We start from the raw sequence: 22,798 nt of genomic DNA on the forward strand, positions 1-22,798 counted from the left end.
CCAGAAGACCTCACTCAGGGCTCTCCACCCATCCCAAGTGCTTGCAAATAGAATCACAGAATCACAGAATCATTCGGGTTGGAAAAGACCCTTGGGATCATCGAGTCCAACCGTCAGCCCTACTCTACAAAGTTCTCCCCTACACCATATTCCCCAGCATCTCATCCAAACGACCCTTAAACACATCCAGGGATGGTGACTCCACCCCCTCCCTGAGCAGCCTATTCCACTGTCTGACCACTCTTTCTGTGAAAAATTTTTTCCTAATGTCCAGTCTGAACCTCCTCTGTTGCAGTTTAAAGCCGTTCCCTCTTGTTCTGTCGCTAATTACCTGTGAGAAGAGACCAGCACCAACCTCTCTACAATGTCCTTTCAGAAGTACCACAGCACTAAAAGGGGGAACTGAGGCAGGGGATGTGAGGTGTGGGGTTTTTTTCAAGGACAAGCAGCAAGTGGGTGGTGGAGTCCAGGCCAGGGCTCAGGAGGTGCAAACTCTCTGCGAGCCAGTTCTGGCTCTGACGTTGCTTGAGGGACCACAAGTGCCAGGGCAGGATGTGCCCTGACAGGCGGAGGCTTTGCCTGCTAAAAGCTCGGTGTTGGGGGTGCCTGGCAAAATTGTGGGCTGTGCATTGCCCAGCATTTTACAGTGGATTTCTGTGTGTGGAGTCCCAACGGCTGGGCATCCCCCTCGCTGTGGGGAAGAGACCTGCACGCATGAGAGCAGGTTGCCTGTGTGAAGCAGCCTACGGGGCTGTCATCTGGTTTAAGAAATAATCTCTCCAAGGCACGAGTCCTTTTGCAGATACTGTGCTCACACGCTGTTGCTGCTGTTTTCATCTCCTGCTGCTGAGAAATGAGCTTCCACAGCATGTGCTGGTGCTTTTTCTTGTTCTTTAAGAAAACCAGAGCCCCAAGCCTGTGAGCTCCCACACAAGTGGCTTCACTCCTGAAAAGCAAAGGGATTATCCTTGTGCATCATGCTTGGATGGTTGCACTATGGGCTTCCCATCATTTTCTATAACGTAGGCCTAGCAGAGAAATAAAAGGGTCAGTACCGGGGCACAGTTTGCATTCGGAGGTGCCCAGCCCATACGGCTGCAGTGTGGATCTGCGGTGCACACCGGCTGCTCGCTGGGCTTTCCAGGAAATCCAGCACCTCTGTCCCCTGGGTCCTGTGTTGTGTCTGACCATCCCTTGGGATGCCTCAGTTATCCGAGGGTGTGTGAATGGCATGAGCACCTCCTTCATCAGCCCTCAGTGCTGAGTGAGGGTTATGAGAGAGGGGAGGGAGAGGAGGGGAGGACAGGTGATATTTGCAGTAATGTATCATGTCAGCCCTCTCTACTTATGTGCTTACAGCATTGGTTCAACAAAAATTCCCAAGTAGGGCTTTCTGTAGGATTTCCCTAGACGTGTGCTTTACCACCTGCATATTTTGTGTAGACTGAAACAAAAGGAATATCTCTGTTTATTCACAGTGGATATCCAGCATCCTGCCATTGTGGCCCAAGCCCAGGCAGGTGCCCCCTTGCGTACCCGGAGCTCAGCTGCCTGGTGCTGGACTTCATCCCTTTGCTTATCGTCATCTTGGAGTCCCACCAAGAGTCAATCAGCCTCCCTGTGTCATTGAAACAAGACATCTTCCCACGCTGGGGCAATCCCCGGGGTAGCAGCACCATTACAATCGTGGATTTTGTTAGGAAAGCTGCATGAGGAATGATTTGATTTCTGTAATGGATGGAGCTGCAGATTCATATACTTCTCCTGACTCTCAGAGAGCACTCAAGCCCTGCAAGGTCACCACGTATGTGCTTATATTTTTTATTTTTTTAAATAGCCCTGTTCTACTTAAGAGCGATAATAGCACTATAGGTTCAGGTGAAATATTTCTGTGTTCGTGGACTTGGTCACAAAGCTTTATCATTTTGCCCTTCACTGGAGGTAGCAAGGTCACCAGGCAGCAGTAATAGAGATGTGATAGACTTTATAAAAACCAAGATTAGTAAGAACTAGGAAGAAGAAAGCGAAGACTTTTGGTTGGGGGATTGTTTATGCTTTGCAGTCAGGTGTTAAGCCCAGGTGTAAGTTATAATCCACTCCTCCAAGTGAAGTTCAAACATGTCAAAGCTTCTTCCCCCAGTCATTTTGAGTGCTGCTGTAGGAAGGAGTGCAAGAGCGTTGATGCCGGCCTGTCCCACAGCATTGCAGCTTTTCAGCCCCTGGATGGCTCACCAGCATAACTGGTCTCTTGGTCAAATTATGTAGGGCTTCCAGGAGGTAGACAAAGTCCTCTGGGGGGCATGGCCAGGTAGGGGCCAATTTTCTCGTAGAACAGTGTGTTAAGACTGGTTAATGAAGGGCTGCTGATCTCAGGGAATAGGTGTTTCAGCTGCGTAGGGAACTCATGTTCTGCAGCTGGGATTCAAATGACAGAAGGGATGAAAGTCTGTGGTCCTGCCAAAGCAAAAGGTTAGCTAAAAAAGTCATGGGAAAGAAATTCAAAAACTGTGAAGTTGTGACCTTCTGAAGGTCAGTGGCTGTGATCTGCTGTGTGGGTGAGATCCAAACCAGCAGCCCAGGGAAACCACTGAGCGCAGGCAGCTGCATGCTCGGCACCTGCAATGCCGTCCCCTTGCAGGAGTGGTTATTTAATTGCCTAAATACGAAGTGACACGAAGGACCTTGGCTCCAGCCCCAATTTTGGAGCTGTTGGCCTGTAGCTCCTCCATGCGCCGCAGGAGCAGCACGTGTCAGCTGTGTAATCTGGAAATTGAAATGCTGAAGCACTGATCAGATAAGATCGCTGGATAATGAAGAGAACGTTTTGTCTTTCTGAAGCCTGGGCCTCGTCTGCTTTGCTTTTCTTCTTTTTTTTCACATCAGGATGCTGCTGTGGCAATTGCATGTATTTCTGACGGGAGGTCAGGGTCCCTGGCTTCCCAAGGACGTGCCTGGTGGGTGCAGGGGAGGGAGAGCTGCCGCAACTTGTTTTCTGCAGCAGATCATTACACCCACTCCCTTCTCAGCTGGATATGTTACCAATCGTGCTTAGGAGACCCAGCACCACAGAGCCTGGCTCGACCAGTTTGATGACCAAGTAGTGCATGTCCAGGCAATCTATCCCATGCTTGGCTTATGCATCTCACAGGGGTTGTGCTGAAACTGCAGCCCTTGGCCCCTTTAACATACAGACCATTTTCCTCACCTACGAGGAAGAAAGAGAGACAGCTTCTGGTGACTGGTCAGCTGTTGGAGCTGCTATGGAGTATGCTGGACTTCAGCCTCCTTGTTTAAAAATGATTATTTGCAATGCAAAGTAATACTAACAGAAGGCATTAGGGCAGTTAGGGGTGGACAGGTCTTTGCAAGCTGCCCTTTGGGATCTAGCAGAGGAGTATTTGACAGCATGGGTGTCACCTGGGGTGTTTTCTCACTGCCACTTGTCCTCCAGCCCGGTGTGCATGGCCATCCTGTCTCCAGAGCACTGCCTGGGGAATCGCCAGTTGTCTGTGGCATCCTCAGCCATTGCAGGTGCAAAACAAATCCTCTGAACAAGCAGCTGAGACTAATAATACACTGTATTATTACCAGGTACCACCAATTCTTCTCTGGTGATCTGGAGCAGGCATGTGCAGGGCTCAGTTACTGTGAGTCAGCTGGTGAACAGCCATTCTCCAAGCCCTGGTGACACTTCAGAGCATGAGCCACCCAGGTCCTGGACCTCAGACTTCAAGCAAAGCAAAAGACTGAAAGGCTGCAGGTTTTACCTCCCCCCCACCCCCCCCATTTCCTTCCCCCCTGCCTTTGTGACTGCGCCCCGTGTTTTCTCAGGCCACCTCCCTTTCGGGGCGTGCATCATTACGGGGTGCTGATTGCTGGCGCTGATCCCCTCTGCCTTGGGAGGTTGGTGGATTCTGGCACCATGTTAATAACACAGGGCACTTGCTTTCATTTGCGGGGTAATGAGGAGTTTGCTCTGTTACAATGGGCTGGTACCCTGGTGGATAAATTATGAGGCCAAAGGCAGTGTTGTTATTCCGCTGAGGGAATGAGATTATTACTGAGGAAATTGCAGGCCTGCTCCTGTCGTTGTTTTACTACTAGTGTAATAATAGACTTTGTTTTATTAGTATAAATGATTTCCCCTCCTTTCTTCCCAGCTGAGTATGCTCCGCTCATTCTTACATCCCCAGTGATTCCACATAGTCAACGCCAGTCATGTCGTGCTGAGTTCCTTAGTATTATCTGTGTTTTCACAGTACTTTGGAAAATATTAACTATCTATCTGGGCAGTTCTTTTGATGCTGACCAATGTCCCTGTACAGTAACAGCTCTTTAGAGCCACTTGTCACAGCGGAAAGGTGGGAAAAGCTGAGCTGCATGTTGCAGCCCCAATGATGGGGGCTCTGGTCGTCCCAAAACTGCCAGCACTGGGGTCCATGCAGTGGAATATTTTAAAGTGTTGCTATTTTATCATCTGCACAGCCATCAAATGGTCTTACCAGCAGACGTATGAAGTTTGCAATGGCTTTGTGCCACTTTACACTGTCAGAAGGTCAGTCTTGTGAAACCTGGAAAAAAACTCACGTTGCATGGAGGCCTCTGGGTTACAGGGTCAGTCTTTCAGAGTCTCTGCTCTTAGCTCTCTGAGAGCCCTGCACAGAAATATTTCAGCAGAAATTCATCCAAGACAGGTTCCACAGAAAAGGGGAAAAACTGTTTCTCTTAGTATTAGGTTAAATTAAAAAAAATGACAAACCAAACTTCACAAATAAGGGATATATATATGGTCAGAGGTATGGGAGAGAAGAATGTTTTAGTCCTGTTAAAAATACATAGGTGTTTTGCACCAACACTGGAAGTTTTGCAGCTCATAAAAAATTCATAAGGCTTATTGAGGAAAACAGAAAGGCAATTCTCTATTTTTTGAGCACTGTCATACTTGCAAGAGTTTAAGCCAGTCTGGATTGATATTTCTTGTTAAATGCCAACTCTGCGTTATGATCCTCTCTGGATCATAGTTCAGCAGCTCAAAAAGAATAAATGACAAGATGGCCTGGCTTTGTGGAGGAGAAGAGAGAAGAGTCCAGGGTATTTTGCATTTTCTTTACGGTTTTACAATCTCTTCTTCAGGGTCCTTTTCACTTCTGCAAACACAAAACTCAAGGTGAAAAGTAATTGGACAAGCTAACAAATGAGTTAGGGTTTGCTGTATTTCCCACTGGCGAGTTCCTGTGTTTTGCTTGCCACCAAGATCAGCTTCTTTGACATGGCCTTTCATGTACCAGCTAACAACAAATGGAAATCTGCCACAGGTATGAGAAAAGAGAGGCTTTATACAGGACAGACACTAAACCGGCATGATTTATATAGGCTGAGGATAGTGCTTTCCATGACATTAGTCTTCCAGGAGTGCCATGATCCCAGCAGCATCTTTTGGGGATATTTGGTGCAAACTTGCTCTCCAGCCTGCAGGGTTTTACTGCAGGCAGAACCCCCTTTGTGTGCACCGCACTCTGCAATGGCTTTGGATGTAAAGCAAGGCGTTCCTGAGCAGGCTTTCCTTGCTCTTACCCGAGGATGATGGTAGCTCCACTGGCCAGTGTGTCCTCCAGCAGTGCCCTGTGAGCCTGGGGAGGTGCAGAACCACACGCATGGCTCTGAGCAAAGCCAGCAGCAAGATGAAGCTCAGTATCCCCTGTCTCATCCTCCACTGCCTCATGTCATCCCCTTGTGATGAATGATAAATGACAGTCGTGGCTGGACATCTGTTGGGACAGAGAAAGCCACTTGCTGGGCTGTGGAAGGGACCTGTCTTCTTTCCTAAGGCTGGATGGGTGGAAACACCATCCTCTCCCACAAAGCACCTGCTGCTACCACCCCTGTGTTGGCAGCCTTGTCCTTATAATGCATTGGGGTGAAAGGGGGTGGTTAAATTTTACTTCTAATTTCCTCATTAGAAGTTGCAGTGCTGCCATGGTGGTGGGTTGTGGGGACAGTGCTGGCTGGGTGACACTAGCCCTGACTGCTCCAGTCCCTGAGAAGCCATACATCGGGGACACGCTCAGCAGCTGAGCTGGCTTTTGCTCCTTGCCATGACTTTTCAGGGACTTAGTGTTCTCATGGCTGCTCCTGCAAGGTAAAGCCAGGTAAATGGTAGCTTTCTGGGAGCTTTGCCAGCTGTTTCTCTTGCCCTGTCCTCACCTTACTCTGTAAATTAAGAGGCAAAAATCACCCCAACTCCTGCTAGCGTCTCCCACTGTTGGCTCACAGGAAGGAAGGATGATTTAATTTGGATGCCAGGACAGGCAGCCTGTGGTTCCTGCACATTTGACCAGGCAGGTATTACCACGTAAAGGTGCCTTGGGATCTAAGCTGCACATCTTGTTACCATAAATGGTTTCTCTGTGGTAATATACAGCATCTTTATTCTTTCCATGTCAGCTGAATAACGTAAATGACAGGTCTTGCTTTTCAATTCCACCATGTTTCCAGGGGCTGTCACACTTTTAATTTTTGCAATAGCTGCAAGCAAAGCAGTAATTGTGTTTCCTATTTCCCACAACTGTGGTGCAGGCTTTGTTGTTCCCTCTTCTTAATTCCTCTGCCCTGACTTGAGCTATTTGATGTTTTCTGAAGCTCCCCACAGCACTGCCGTTAAAGTTATCTAATGTTTGATGGCTAAACAGCCCCCTGCAAGAAATACACTATAGGTGGTGTGTGGCAGAGCAGGGCAGGAGAGGTGCATTTAGATCTGCGGGGTGTGATGCTGATCACTGAAGACATCTGGGCAGGGTGAAGGCGTACTTGTCTGTGCTTCATGCACCTGTCCAAACTGGCAGGGTTTGCATGCTGAAGTGTGCACAGCTATGTGACATGTTGTGTGTGCTGGTTTCTGCCCAGAGATGGGACAGCTTTTGAAAGGCTGCTCCATTAAAGCCTACGGACGTTTCTGAGGTCCAGAATGACTTAAGTGGAAGTAATTTTGGGAATGTGATTTTGCATTTGCTTCAGTGCATTTGAAAGGTCTGCTCAGGACTATTACAAAACCTTCAGCCTATGAGGAGCAGCTCAGGGAAGTTTTGTCTCCCAACTGTTTGAGGCCTTTGGTTGGATTCTCTGGTGTGTTGTAAAGCGTAGGTCTAGCTGATACTTTCCCTGCAGGTTGAATGCTCATCATGGCCTTCGTTGTGGATTCTCCAGTGGAGGGAAGGGTTTGGTTCAGATGTGCTACTCCTGTTTTCTCCTCTAACTGGCTGCACTTAGTACCTTAGAGGTCTCTGACCCTCAGTTCTGTGTGGGTGAGGCTGGTCAGGGAGATGAAACGCTGTCACTCGCAAGTGTGTGCAGTGATGCTGTACACTGTGCTTCTTTAGCAAAGCAGACTCACAGGGCCTGGGCTTAAGGTTTCAGGCTGCAAAGGAGAAAGGCTTATGTTGCTTCTGAAGTTTGTCACAGTTCCCTGTGAGCTCGGCCCAGTCCAGACAGATAAGGCCTTTGAGACCACAGCTCTCCCACCTGGACTGACAAACAAGTGTGACTGATTATCCCCCTGTAAAACTGATAACGCTGGTTGCAGCAGATGAAGGCTGTTTGCTGAAGGTCACTCAGACCTGCTGTAAAGCATTGCTGAGAGACCACACAAGACAAGAGCAGGGAGCAATTGCAGTCTCGTGGCTTAATAAGTGACCACTGGGAAGTTGGGATGTGGTTGAGGAAACTGCACGTTCATGGAGGGTGCCCAAGGGGAACAGGAAGGGTGCTCTCATTTGTAAAGCCAGTGGTTGGGATATGAACTTTTGCTTTCATCTGCTCCAGTCTCTACCCCGGGTTGTCCCCATAGCTGGGAAGCAGAGCAGAATGTGTCCCACCCTCAGCCCCTTCCAGTTCATCATCTGCTGTCATGGTCCAAACCCATCCTTACTGATGGGTGAAGCCAATACAACAGCTTATGGACTGCAGTGAGAGGGACGTGGATCCACATATCCCTTCTCCCAAGGTGGATGCTGCAAGAGTGGGACATATGTGAGCATTTTGTTTCACTTCTCATATCAGGGGCTTCTCTTCCTGGAAGCTGCCCCAAGTCAGAGCAGGAGAGGGGCCTTAGCAGGAATCTTGTGGGCTTTAAATGCTCTGCTCCGTAGTATGACATCCTGTAGTTTTAGGGCTAATGTGAAAGCCCTCTTCCAGTGGGAGAAGGTAATTGAAACCACATTTTCTTAGTTGAGTAATTAGATTGATTCTGGAAAAACACGGACATGTGGAAAATTGAAAAATGGAAGAGTTGTGTGCCCTTAGGCTGCAGAGGAATGTGTTGATGCCTTTCCGAGGAACACTGGCTCGGTCTATTGAATTACAGGACACACTGAGACCAGCTCAAGCACGATGGAAGTCCAAGCCCTGACCAGGGGAAGCTCAGTGAGAGTGGGGTCCCTTTCCTGCTGTGCTCATCTGGCACATGTATCTTTTTCCCCAGAACTTCTCATTGAATTCTGTAGTGCTCAGTGCAGCAAAAGGATGCGTGCATGTGAATTCAGTTAAAGGATTAGGAGAAAAAACTCTTCACGTAATTATGCACTCACAGAAATTTTAATTGAATGGTACATTCAATGGGGCCAACTCACAGATCACACAGTTACAGGGAAGCTGTTAAGACTGTGCCTGGGTGTATTTCATTTGAGTGTTTTGACCTTGGACATTTAGTGGAAAGTATTTTATATGTTACAGATGTAACAATGGGCTTTATTCCCTAGATTAAACCAGTCATACCTACTGTTTTTTATTCTTGCACATTATAACATCTGAGAACTTGTTCGGATGCTGTCAGCCATGCTCTGAGGGAATATTGGAGTTTTTGGGTCTGGCTCCTGTGCTCAAGTGTGCCGTGGTTGGCAGGGTCTGGAAAGAGCTCTGGCACTATTTCTGGCTGAGATTATTTAAGCAAAGGTAAATATCCTACTAAATGGCTCTATGGTGAGGTAGATCCCACAGTCAAACTCTTCATAGATGCCTGTAAGCTTAAAATACCTGTTTCCAGTAATCGGTATGTGGACAGTGTGGGCTGTTCATAATGGTGGGATTGAAGGCAAATAGGCACACTGGGCTCTGAAACACTGTTGCTGTGTGCTGAGCAGGACCAGAAATAGTCAGGTAAGATAAGATACTAAATGCTGCCTGTATCCCCTTGCCTCATTGCCAGCATCATTTTTGCAGCATTTTGGTTCAGGGTTTTTGAGTAATACAGAATCTTTTTCTTACATCTCATAGCTTGAATTCTGGACTACTCTTTCCTGCTCAGTTTGCTTTCTCCTGTTCTGACTTCTCAGCCTGATCTAACTTGAGAGTTGGCTCTGCTTTGGGCAGGATGTTGGTTCTGAGACCTTCAAAGTCCCTCTGACATATATTATTCTGTGATTCTGATTTTTACTCGTCCTCCAACTGGTTGAGACTACCATATGCAAGACCACCCTTCTTTCCTCCTCCGCCCAAATCTGCTGGCATGTTCCACTTCCTCAGATTAAAATGCTTCCTTTCAGTGTGCACAGTGTTTGTTAACCCATTTCCCTCTTTCATAATTTTGCACTTTTCTGAACCACCTCTTTACATAAATGCAAGACCAAACTAGTTCTTTTGAGCTCCAGCTAATCCATCATTCTGAGCTGTTTCTGCATACACAGACTGCTATTAAGATTTAATTAACAACTGTTCTGCTGAAGCTTCAGTCCTGGTCAGCAGTATTGAAACTGCATTAAATAGAGGCATTAAAAATGCAACAGTATTCATGATATCAGCCTTGTAATATGAACCACTGCTTTGTATGTAAGGTTTAGCATCATAATAAATCTAGAAGCTCCTATGTTGGGATCATGTGTTCACCTGAGTTGTTATTGCTGTTTGCCTTCTCTGATGACACTTTAAAGTCCTGGGGGCAGGAGCTGTCAACGACTACACAGCCGCTGTGTGGCATGGGACATGCTGCCATCTCCACACAGTGTGGATCATCCTTCCCTCTTTTTCTATTTTCTTCCTGATGTCACCCTAGAAGCTGTCAGCAACACCTCAGGGGCACTGATATTGCAGAATTTTACCTGCTTTGTGTCAAACGTGCCCTTCTGTCAGAAGATACCTACCTCAAGGACTATTTTGCACTTTTTCCCCAGGTCCCATTAGCAGTATTTTAGTAAACCGCTATGGCAGCCGACCCGTGGTGATATTTGGAGGCCTGCTGTGTGGCATTGGGATGGTCTCAGCTGCCTTCTGCACCAGCATCCTGCAGCTCTACATCTGCGTGGGCTTCATTACAGGTAAGAAGAAAGCATCTCCTTTCCACCCATGCTTGAGGTTCACTTCTGATGGCTTCGGGCATTCACACTTGGGCACCTTAGCCAAACGCAATGGGAAGCTGGTGAGATGAAAAGCTGGTGGGACAAGGGCCCTTGCTTGTTAACTGCTCCAGATGAACTTTAGCAAAGAGCATATCCCCCGCTAAGCTCTGTGTTCCTGGCTGAACACTGCGTGCGGGATCTTAGCAGGGGATGTGCTCTTTGCAGATGAATGCTCTCAGCCAGAGGCGATGGTGAGGATGGCCATCAGTGCCCTCAGCTCCTGTTGAAGCGAATGCAGGTTGACTGTGCTCTGCCCTGGGCAAGGCAAGCCCTTCGAGATACAAAGTGCTGCTATGATGAAAGCACCTGTGTTCCTATATTACTGTGTGTTATCTTCCCTCTGTGAGATATGTGAAATGAGATTTCAGGGGTTTGCTTTAGTTTACTTGCCCTTTGCCTGCTTGTAAGGTTAGGAGGTCCTTTATCTGAAAATAATAACTACCGGAGTTGATTGAAAATATGCAATATTCTCCCTATTGAGAAAAAAATAAAACTATATTTCCTTATTGAAGTTACAATTTGAATTGTCTGTATTGAAATATGAATTTCCATATTGGAAACTCAAACAGAAGGCATAGGCTAAGTCCAGCATCTTTAAAGGCTGCAGTTGCTGGGTTATTGCTTTTAATGGTAGATGGATTGGAGTTCTCCGCCTGTGTGAATATAGCTGCTTAATTGTAAGCATTTTTGTTTGATTATTTTGTCTAAGGTACAACCAATGTTTCTTCCAGTGCAGCTAGGACATCTGACACAATGAGTTCAAAATTGGCTTTTGAGGTTGAAGGTGTATGTTTTAATGAATGTTCCCTAACTCTCTTCAGCCACATTAAGTGTTGCTGCTTTCTGAACATGAAAAGTGTGAGCTCAACATTTAAAATCGTAAAATCACCCACTAGCAAAGTGAATTGGGACAAAAAGTTTGTCACCCTGTTCTCCTACACCAATATTGCTTTATTAAATCTGTACAGTAGTGAATAAATCCCCATGTAGGATTCTCTTTCCCTCTCTTAAACCTTACTCTTTCTAAGAAGAGTCACTGTAGTTAGATGAAACTGTGTTATTACTGAATGAATAAATCTTGCAGATTCCTTGAAAGACATTCCAGAAACAAAACAATGAGAAATAAAAATAACCAATGTCTCCCATGGATAAATTCAATATTTATCGATGCATGAGCTTGCATCATTCCCTGCTAAACAAATGTCCTCTAGCAAGTTGACTAACACTGGATTAGCACATGGAAACTGTAAATCCTTTGCTAAAAATATGTGCATTTTGGTGAGCAGAAGGGTTCAGGCAAGGAACAGTGCTGTAGGAAGCCACCAACTCCTATTTTCAGAGGTACTTTTCTAAAAACACACCGACAGGGAATTTCGTGCCTAACCCCAATGGGCCTAGGATTTATGAAGACCCTGCTCTTTTTTGCTCCTTAATATCTTTGCAAATCTGGTCCATTGCCCACCCCAGAGAGCTGACAGTATGAGCTGTGCTCAAAGCGCACACGTAACCCTTGTCTCAGCAACAGGGTACAGGGGCAAACTGCCCCCATATCTCCTCATCTTTAATGCTGTGACGTTTCCTCAGAGCAAAGCATGTTTTTTGTTGTGTATATCTTTTCCTTCTGCTTGCTGAATGAGGGCAGCTGTATGGATGAGGTCTTAGCTAATAACCCATCATTTCCAGGCATGGTGTGTGTGCTGGGGAAGGAATATTAATTTGACAGAGAAGGGAAGATGCTTGTAATACTGCTAACATGCTTGATGCCTCTAATTACGCTTGAAGTGCTTTCACTGGTCAGGCCTAACATGGAAGCATTCAAGGGCAATTATGAAGCTGCCCACTCATCATGCGGCTGAGACAGCATTACTGTATGAGGAGAGAGACTTTTGTAAAAGTGATGTGCAATGACTGTAAAGCAACCTGTAAACATCACTCTCTTTCTAGGCCCCTTCCTACTAGCCTGAAAAGGAAACAGACTGATGTGAAAGACCGTGTTCATGTAATTTTCAGGGATGCAGATAAAAACAAGGTAGTTGGTACTAGGAGGTCTCTGCTACAGTCCTGTGCCTTTGGCATATTAATGGAAATTTCTTCAGAGGAGGAGAGCAGGAAGTATCTGTTTACGGTGGAGGGATTAGACACGGCAATCTCAATTGCTTTCTTGATTATGTCTTTTCCATTTGCATGCAGAGCAGGGACTGGGCTCCACTGTCGGAGACAGCTCTGTCCTTGATGGCACCGAGCTGTGGGCTGCGCGAGGCACTTTGCATACACTGTAAAACCCATGTTCTCTTCCTCAGTTGTTTCCCTATAGCGCTTAGAAAAATAAATGGGGTTTGCAAGCTGTCGATCTGGATAGATGCCAGCATGGATGCATTAAATAGGTGTTTAGACATGCAACCTCTTCTTCAAGTCGAGGTAGAAGCAGCAAATTTCAAAGCTAAATACAAGGCAATAACAACTGGTCAGAGTTTAGTTCAATCTGTACCAATTAGACTGCCACGAACTAAATTGGGATCTAGGGTGAAGCATGTTGGCTAATAAGACTAGAATTTTTGCCTCAGCTGTAAATATTGAGCATTGAAATATCTGGTAGGGTCTTCACTTGCTAATAAAGTAAGAACAAGATCAATAACTACACAGTTCACTCCTGTAGCACCACATACTTCCTTTGAGGGAGATGTATTTAATCTAGGGAAGGGTACTTGTTCTGGCACAGGCTTGCTTCTGTTCATGCAACACCACCGATAGGCCTCTCTGTCATATCCCTGGGGAGAAAATGTGGTTATTTAAGTAACAATTTCAGCCATGGAAAAGCTGCTGTAGTTTCTGAAAACTGGAATAAAATGGATATAAATATTTCCAACTAAAGTCAGCCAAAAGCTTAAAGTAAATTGAAATTCCAGTCAGTCAATTTGAAACTCTCCAGATTTAATTAATGGGAAGAGCATGAGGTAATATTAAATTAGATTTGTCTGACTGGCAAATTAATGTTCCCATAATAAAAAATTTGAGTTGATTATTGTTTAAGTGGGTAGCTGGCATACAGTCTGATTTTCCTTCTCTGCACGACATGTGGTAGGTCCCTAACAAAAATGATTCTGTGGAAACAATGGACCAATTTCTGCCCTTGCCTACCAGCCTGGGAAATAGGGAGTTAAAGAAAAGTCTAATCCACTGTGTTGCAACTTCTCAGGTGAAAGAAGATGCATTCCTATATCTGAGTGCTGTCAAGAGTGTTATCTAACCAAGGCTGTGTTGTGCCTCCGTAGTTCTCAGGTCAGCCCTCTCATGGGGGTGAATTTGGCCCCTTATGCATTATGAGCAGGCTTTACTTCCCAAAGACATGCCCTACCAAATATACAAACTATCTAGAAAACTTCATGCTAAGAATGTGTTTCATATTAGACTAATTTTAATATGTTGCCGTTGCAATTTATTTTTAATGTTGTAAACTTCCAAGTAATTAAAAAAAAAAAAGAATTTTAGACTTGGCAAAAATCACAATTTTGTTCAACATCAGTTGAATTCTGCTGCATTAGTTGGATTCTAATCAGCGACTAATGATAGTGTTCCTTAATTAATTTTGAGGACCTTGACCTTTCTAAATTCTCTTCTGTAAAGCAATATGCCTAATTATGTACTGCACAGTTAAACAAACTAATTATATAGACTAATGAACAAGAAAAAATCTGCATGACCCTATTTTCAGGATTCATGTTCTCTGATATAATCACTTCAAGGATTACATTTCTGCTTTGTTCTAATGTGGCTCATTCTTTCCTGGATGATAGGGTGGAAAGTATGTGGCATGATTTTTAAATGTCATTTTGATGGAGTTCTGAAAAATTTAACTTTTTAAGGAAATATTGTGCATCATAGAAATGTTTGAGAAGAAGAGATTATTATATGCTAGTGCTCTCAGAACCACAGAAAGTTGAGACCATCACAGCATTCGGTATGTCTGCCTTCAGATTTCACCTGTGCAAGAGAAGCTGGCTAACTGAATTAACAATGCAGATTTATAATACCATTTATATATCTAAATGCAATAAAAATACATTTTAATTAAAAGAAACACTCTAGGGTCCTGTTTAATTAGCATCCTCAGTAGCTGTTTTGCTGTGTACTTGCAGACCTCTTAATCTTTTGCATCAGACCTGAATTGCTCACAGCACCAAATTAGTAGCGGTTGAGAAGGATGATGTTATTTTCTGTGCAGGTCTGTCTGCCCGGCAGCAGTGTTGGGTGCCCACCACCTGTGGAAGGGGGAGCCAGCCCCCACTGCATGTGAGAAGGATGTGCTTTGGTGGTTAGCGCTGTCCAAGCCAGAACAACCTTTCTCAAACTGGGAGTTTTCATTTTTTTAAATAGATTCATCCTCTCCTCCAACAAAGCTGCTGTGTCTGGACAAAACCAGCCAGCATTCATTGAGGGTGTAGTTTCAATTTATCCTGCAGCAAACTCTTTGTACTAGGTTTGCCACCCAAGAGATTTGCAGTGCAAAAGGAAGAGGCGTTCTCTGACTGAAGGTGTCCTTCTGGGGTCTAGTTACCCAAATGCAGCAGCCAGAAGCTTAGGGATATCTTGAGCAAAGTTTGAATTCAGACTATCATGTTGAAAACCCACCAGTGGACCAATTGTCCATGAATTTGCCTTAAACAACGAGCTCAGAATAAACGAGTCTCAAATCTTCCTTTGTGTATCACAACTATTTTTCTCTGTTCCAGGATTCGGCCTTGCTCTCAACCTCCAGCCATCAGTGATAATCATAGGGAAATACTTTTTGAAGAAAAGACCCATCGCAAATGGCCTTGCTATGGCAGGGAGCCCTGTGATGCTTTGCACCCTGGCTCCTCTCAACCAGTTCCTTTTTGACAATTTTGGCTGGAGAGGCAGCTTTTTAATTCTTGGGGCAATTTTATTGAACTGCTGTGTGGCGGGAGCGCTCTTCAGACCAATCGGTCCAGCCACAGCATCAGTCAAAACCCAGATGGCTGAGGAAGGGAAGGGTGCTCTGAAAGAAGAGGTCACTGAAGATGCCATGGAAATGAGCAGTCCCACAAATGTCCCCATGGAGAACAAAACAGAAGAGGAAGGAGGAAAGGACTGTTGTGAAAAAATCAATCAGTACCTCGATTTTTCCCTCTTTAAGCACAGAGGGTTCTTAATTTACCTGATTGGAAATGTGCTCATGTTCCTGGGTTTTTTTGCCCCCATTGTTTTTCTGGCACCCTACGCAAAGCACATCGGCATTGATGAATATTCAGCTGCTTTCCTCCTTTCGATCCTTGCTATCGTGGATATGATTGCCCGACCTACCACTGGCATCATTGCAAACAGCAAGTGGGTGAGGCCACGGATTCAATATTTTTTCAGCTTCTCCATTGCTTTCAACGGCACCTGCCACCTTCTGTGCCCACTGGCTTCCGGCTACACAGGGCTCGTTGTCTACTCCATCTTTTTTGGCTTGGCTTTTGGCATGGTTTGTGCCATGCTCTTTGAAACACTTATGGACCTCGTGGGAGCTGCCCGGTTTACAAGCGCTGTTGGCCTGGTCACCATTGCAGAGTGCTGCACAATATTGCTGGGACCACCTATTGGAGGTGAGTGTATTTCCTTCCTCTGCTTCCACTGGGTTGTCACTTATATTTAGACTCTTGCAAGCACAGTTTGTAAGAAGTGGCTCTAAATGTGTTTTCTCTGCTTCCCACCCACTGTTTTTCCACTAGTAATTGGACAGGGAAGGCAAGTCCTAGATATCTTCTCCAGAATTTCCTCTTTACTTCTTTCTGTGTAGTCCTCCATTTGAAGTCAACAGTTTGGAGAGTGATCTTTTCATCACTGATCCTGTCAAACACTTGAACTGAACTTGAACCTCCTACATCCCTAAGAATCTTGCACTTTAGATGACTCCTCCTGGAGATTCCTCCTGTTGCAAAAGGCTGGAGCCCACCACAGTTTAAGCACAGTAAGACACAAGAGTTCTGTGAAATCCTCTTGTTGACTCAAACCTAAGCCTTGCTATTTGTCTCTAAGGCTCTGAGTACTTCCACTTGTGGATTTCAATCATCTTACTGCATCTGATAGATTTAAGGCTGTTCTGAAAATAAAAGATTTTATTTTGGATGGCATAGTTTGAAATACCAAAAGGCAGAGACCCTCAAAGGTCCATGCTGACAATATTGAACCTCCAGCAGGGCTTACAGTCATCCGAAGGTAAGCGGGAGCCGTGATCTCCTCTGATTTTAACAGCCTCTGCTTCTTTGCCTTTGTAGCATGTGCTCACTTCTTTTTCTACAAGGAACACACCATGTCTGGAAGACACCGTATTTGAATCTGTCATTTGGCTCAAGTACAGTCCTTATCAAATCTGAGTTGGCTATGAATTAAATGACTTTATAGGTGACATCCTGTCAGTGTACAGATACCATCCTATCTATGTGCCCTGTCCTGCAATTTGCATTTAACCTGTACGCAAGCTTGAATAACTGGTTTGGAAACTGCTCACCTGTAAGTATGCTAAAATGTTTAATTAGGTTGTGTGTGCTGTCTGTATTTGGATGTATAAACACTAAACTCTGCTAATTCTTTTGATATGACAGTATCACAATAAATTTAAAGAATGCACAGAAAGAAGGCAGTTTAAACCCATTACCTGGATTCAAAACTGAGATCTGGCTAATACCCTGTATAACAAATATTGCAGAGCCATTTAATTCTTCATATTACCATGTAGCTCATACAGTGTGACAGAAGCAGCTGTATCCTCTTGCTGTCTTAGAGATTCATTATTTAATTAATGACAAACAAAAGAAAATACAATTTTAAAATGACCATTTTCTGAATTATATAATTTTCTGTGTGGAAGATTAAGTTAATGACCAGAGACTGCTAATGAGGCTAAACAGTTCTATGTAATAAACAGTAATGTTAGTTTTGTAGGGTTTTCCCCACCATTTTAATAAGCAGCAAATTTATTGGTTCTTTGGCATTTTAATAACCTGCTGCAGTGTTCTGCTTTAATGAACTAAGTAAATTGTTCCCAGTGTGTTTTATGACTTTATCTTATTCTCAAAGGAAAAGAGGCAAGACTATCCTACTGTTGAATTTTCCAATACTCTACTCATTAAAACTCTCATTGAAACCTATTTAGGAGACCTCTAGGTCATCCTGATTAGCAGAAAAGGAAAATTGTTGCAATTAGCATTTGGTTGATGTCTCACCAGTAACATGAAAAACACAGTGCATTGAAAATGGTGTACCAAGACATCTAGGAATGATTCAGGATGAACCATTGACCAAAACCAGTTAAAAATTAATATTTTTGTGATCAAGAAATCTATTTGGTGACCATAAAATCCCTTGTTAGTGTAATGCAGTGGGATAATTAATCATCAGTTTTCAACATTAGGGGTCAGTCAGGAAGTAATTAAAGGTCCCTCTTTCTAAGGAGGAGAACATACTCTAAAAAGTCAGAGAGCTAATGGATGATGGGCCAGTTTCAAGGAGCACTGTCTGTACTGTGAAGGCCAGGTTAGGAGTGGGTGTTACTTTAATTAGGATTTGGGATGTTAAGAATGGTCTGTGTTGCACCAGTAAATGGGAATTAATGCTCAGGATCATAATCCCAATAAGATTTGCATTACATTTTGACATAATGGAGAACACTGACATTTCAATTAAGCCATCTCCCTTCAATTACTCTGTAACTCCGTAGCAGAGGCATTAACCTTTGAGAGGAACCTGTCACATTTGTCTTGGCATTGAAATTATCTGACATTGACAGCATCATCTTTGCTTTCCCTGGAACTAATGTTTCCCAGTTCCACGCAGTGCCCTTTCATCTTTAGATCATGAGTATAAATGCAGAAAGGGCAGCTGTGACCAAAAGCTGAGTCCTCTCTAATGCTGGTGAATGACCCGTGGTGAAATAAGGTGGAGGGTCTTTGTCAAGAGTCTGAGATGATATCCAGTGGCCAGGTGCCATCTCACAAAGGTCTTCCCAAAAGCTGCTGCTTTGTTGGCAGCCTGAGGACTACCAAGTCGAACGGACATCCTTGTAGGTGATCACTGGAGTCAATGTGAAGACTGTCTGCAGACTCTGTGGTTGGAGAACTTAGTTTCTGCATGGAAAAAATAGGTGTGCCTGAAAAGTCCAGACTTCCCAATGTAGGTTCTCTGTCCCCTTCTACTTAACTGTACAAATTATTCATAATGTTACCTGTATCGATGTTAACTACACACAGGCTATATAGTGGAACGTGTGAAGTATTTGCAGGATCAGCATATTCGTGGAAGAGATCAGAAGTCCAGAGAATGTCTTATTTTATCCTAAAGCCACGAGGGTGTCCCTTTATATTTAGGATCTCAAAACACAATATTTTTGCCTTCACCTCTAAGTTTCTTTTTTTTTTTTTAATTATATGTTTTACAGGAACTCTTATCGATACCTTTGGGGACTATAAATATATGTTCATTAAATGTGGAGCTGTGATGGTCCTGGCAGGAACCTTCCTGTTCATCATGAATTATTATAATTATCATATGCTTGCCAAGGAGGAGAAGGAAAGAAAGGTAAAAGAGGATCCAAAAGAGGATCCTGTAAGGACAGAAAATGAAGGCAGAAATAACTGGAACAAAGAAACTGCACAGGATGGGCCTGAGCTGGAACCTTTGAGAGAGGAACAAGAAGGACTAAAGAAGGAAGTGAATGGCACAAATGAAGTTTAAACCTGTTCTCATGGGCTGAACGGGAAATTGCTTCTGGGTTGCTTAAGTGGACACCAGCTGTGAAATGACACTAGGGTTTTAAATTTTGCTCTGTGCTCTGCCATGTGCATCCTCTTCTTTGTTGTAGGAGAAGACTAGAACAGAAACAAGTCTAGTTTCTTATAAAGTGCTGGGACACAGTGCAGTATCCATTTGCATACCAAAGGTCCTGCAACATTTTTCTTTAGGTATTTCCCGTTTCCTAGAGGGGCTGAGTAAGGGTGTAACTGACACCCCCCCCTTTTATTCCCTGTACCACAGATTTACTCAGTGAAAAGGTCAATGGCCATCAGAGTCCTTCCAGCAGCCGGAACGGGCTTTGCATTGAGTACCGTGGTGGCTGGATCTTCTTGACATACAGTCAAAACTCTTTGAGTCTCTTCGACTGCAGTGTCAGAATTATCCCAGGGATTTGGTGCTGCCTTCCACTGGCAGCTGCACTGTGACTTGCACCTCTATCTCATGGAAATGTAAAATAGACCTTACATTCATCTTAAATACAGCATGAGACTGCTGCTTCAACAGAACAAGGGTAGTACATGCCAGTGTGCGAGGTGGTAGCAAGGCAGCCTGTCCTTGTAGCTGGAGCATGCTAGGAAAGAACTAACTTGGGGTGGCTCATCATGGCTTGACCAGAGACTTTCTCAGGGACCTCTGCATTTACCAAAATGCCTTGAGAAAGGTGACATTATGCAGGGGGCCAGCACAAGGCTGACATGGTACAGGAGTCCTTCCTCCAGGTCCTCTGTGCAGGGCAGAAATGCAGTCTTAAAGGGCTTAAATTTTGATCTACATTCGAACAGTGCAAATTCTTTTAAAATTTTCCCTAGAAGGTTACAAAGTCCTGATTATCCAATATCTGAGTGCCTTACCATTTTTAGCATGCTTTTTCTTTACACTACCCCTGTGAGGCAGTAAGTGTTCTTACTAATCATTAATTGTACAAATGAAGAACTGAAGCACAGAGGAGCTATGAGTATCATTGCATCAGTGAATAAAGCTTAGGCATGCCAGAGCTGAAATGGGATCCACTGCTGTGAGTTAGGTGCCTGAAAGCCCTGCTGAGCACAGGTATCCCCCTGCTAGAAAATAGGAAATACCACGGATAGTCACGCATCAAACCACAGCCCTCTCTGCAGTGCAGCCTGGTTAATTTGTGCTTCGTACTACTCAGGATTAATGATGTTAAACACTGTCTTAGAGCTGTGACCTTGTGCCATATTTTTTTATTGTGGTTAAGTTGCATCCGTCCTGGAGGGAATCCAAACACAGCTGCCTCCCCCTTGTTTGGGCCGGGTTAGGCACCGCCCTGTTGCTAGCACTTCAATACCTGGTGGCCTCATGCCATCCTGTTGCATGAAATAAAGTTTCCCAGGTCAGTGATGCAGAGCTGGATCTAAGGTCACGTAGGAGGCTCTCATCCAGTGGTGATAATTTTGAACTGGAAAGACCTGGACTCTGACACCAAGCACTGATGTATTTTATAATAAGCAGCTGTTGCCCAAGAGCCATGATGCTGAGCATGGCATCATGTAGTTGAATCATCAGCCTTTTGTGGATTTAGCTCCAAGTGACTAGATAAAAACAAGGACTCTTCAGGCAGATCACCCAAATCCAAGGGTAACACCAGTCCAAAGGCTAGGTATCCTTTTTCTTCTTTTCTTCAATGGTACCCTTATGTGATCAGATAGTATTTTTTCATGACTTTGTCACTGAAGAACTGTGTTTAATTATCACTTGTGTACACACTATGAAGAATGTCTTGAACAAATACTTTCATATATATACTATATGCTTAAATTTAGATCACTTATATCTTCTTGTACAAAACCTTTTCTGTGAAGCCTTTTGTTCCACTAAAGAATAATGGTCTTTGGCCATTGAATTCAGTAGGACTTAAATTTTATCCTTATGTAGTATTTTATATTTTCTCTGAAAAACAAAATCTATACCATATACTTAGGCCTTGTTGTGTTTTTAATACTCTTTATTTCTGTCAAATATACCTATGGTATTTCAGTAAAAAAGGCATTGATAGAAGGTCCTGAACATTTTCCAATATGCCTTCTAAAAGCTTTCATATACTTAATAAAACTTTTAAAAAAAATGAAATGAGTTTACATTTGCCTGCTGTGATCTGTAGGGTAACGCTGCCTTTCTATTCAGTAAGGAGTTTATCCTCACAGGGTTTCTAGCCTGGCTCCATGTACATGGTAATACAGCTCTTGGTCGTAGCCTCTTATTCCAGGAGCACCACTGGGAGCATCTTGCCACAGTTTCTTTGACTTTTTCAGTGATCTGGGCCAGCCTGACTCACACCTCCAGTTCTGTGGGCCCATGAATCTGAAAGCAGCTGAGAATGATGTGGCAAGGATCTGACAAGACAATTTTCATACCTTCCCACCAGGTTGCATCAATTAATTTTATGACCAATGACCCAGATCCCCAGCTGTCCTTACTGCAGGAGCTGATGCTAAGGCTTTTTGTCTAGCAGAAACCCAAAGCAAGCCTTTTAGATCATTAAATTTTGTTAATACAGGTAACATTTTCAATAAAAGGGCTTTCTGTTCAGCTGTCTCTGAAAATCCTCTGGAAAAGAGACACCTTTGTTAACCTGTCCCTGAGGGCAAAAAGTGCTACATTGGATAAGTAGTTCTTTACGGCTTCAGAAGTCTTCTAACATTAAGTAGCCACTTCATTTAACCTACTCAACCTCCTGTCATAGAACCATATACTGTCTTTAAGATTATGGTACTATTTCTATCACGTAGGAAGCCAGAGTATTTAAACACAAATTTGGCAATTATGGCTGGTTTTCAGTGGCGGGTGGTCTGCCTCTTCCTTGTTACCCTGCCTCCTGCCCCCCACCATAGGTTCAGACATTTCACTAATCAATGCAGCAAAACAATGCCAAATAACTGTACTTCTAAGCATGTAAGTAGTCCTAGAAATGCTTCGCTGAGTCAAATCCCATGAAGTCAACACCTTGCAGACTCAAGCTGTAATCCAGGCTTGGAAAACTCTCAAACTTTCCTAACAACATTTTAAGTTATTAAAAATGACTGGTGCAAAATGAAATATCCATTAGAAAAAGCTCTTGTGAAAGAGTAGAAGCTGCCTGTGCATCTAATTTAGGTATTTGTGTGGCAGATTGAACAAAATATTCATATTTACGTGCATGCTTAAGTCTGGAAATCACCTGTGTAGCAAAGTCAAGAGATGTGAGTGTTGTACCATAAACATATGTACTAGGCACATGGGGCATATCTGGGATATCAGACGTGCAAGGATGATTGCTAACACTTTCATTGGGGTGCCATTATTAGACATCTTTTATATTTCATTATCTTGTGATCTTGTTAGAAACAATAGCCCATTGTTTCCAAGGTTGCTTGAACTTCTACAGAGTCTGATTTTGATGCTGAACCATCACTCCCAACAACCGTAACAGAAGCCAACAGGCAGGAACACAGCACTCCCTGCAGCCGTGTTCTGCTAGTGAGGCACGAGTGGTGTTTCGGGGGAGCTGTGACAAGTACCATTGATTGGGTTTAGATTTATCCCACACACTCATTTCTTATTTATAATTCCCCTCAATTTTTCCTTCCCTATATTTAGCTTTCCAAACGTAAAGGCATAGA

The 22,798-nt window shown here is 44.0% G+C and overlaps 1 protein-coding gene across 2 annotated transcripts in view; it reads left to right on the top strand.

Annotated features, from left to right (window-relative positions):
* The window catches only part of LOC141947738 (monocarboxylate transporter 2-like), a 59,595-nt gene that overhangs the window by 23,782 nt on the left and 13,015 nt on the right, over window positions 1-22,798 (top strand). The window contains exons 4-6 of one of the 2 annotated variants that reach the window (XM_074879173.1): window positions 10,161-10,304; window positions 15,116-15,991; window positions 18,823-18,962. In XM_074879173.1, the coding sequence (XP_074735274.1) occupies window positions 10,161-10,304; window positions 15,116-15,991; window positions 18,823-18,962 (1,160 nt within the window). Of the gene's footprint in view, window positions 1-10,160; window positions 10,305-15,115; window positions 15,992-18,822; window positions 21,278-22,798 lie in introns of those variants that run through there. The other variant, XM_074879172.1, reaches the window with a different exon arrangement.

Source organism: Strix uralensis, chromosome 10 (assembly GCF_047716275.1).
Source record: "Strix uralensis isolate ZFMK-TIS-50842 chromosome 10, bStrUra1, whole genome shotgun sequence".
In the NCBI taxonomy this organism is placed as follows: Eukaryota; Metazoa; Chordata; class Aves; order Strigiformes; family Strigidae; genus Strix; species Strix uralensis.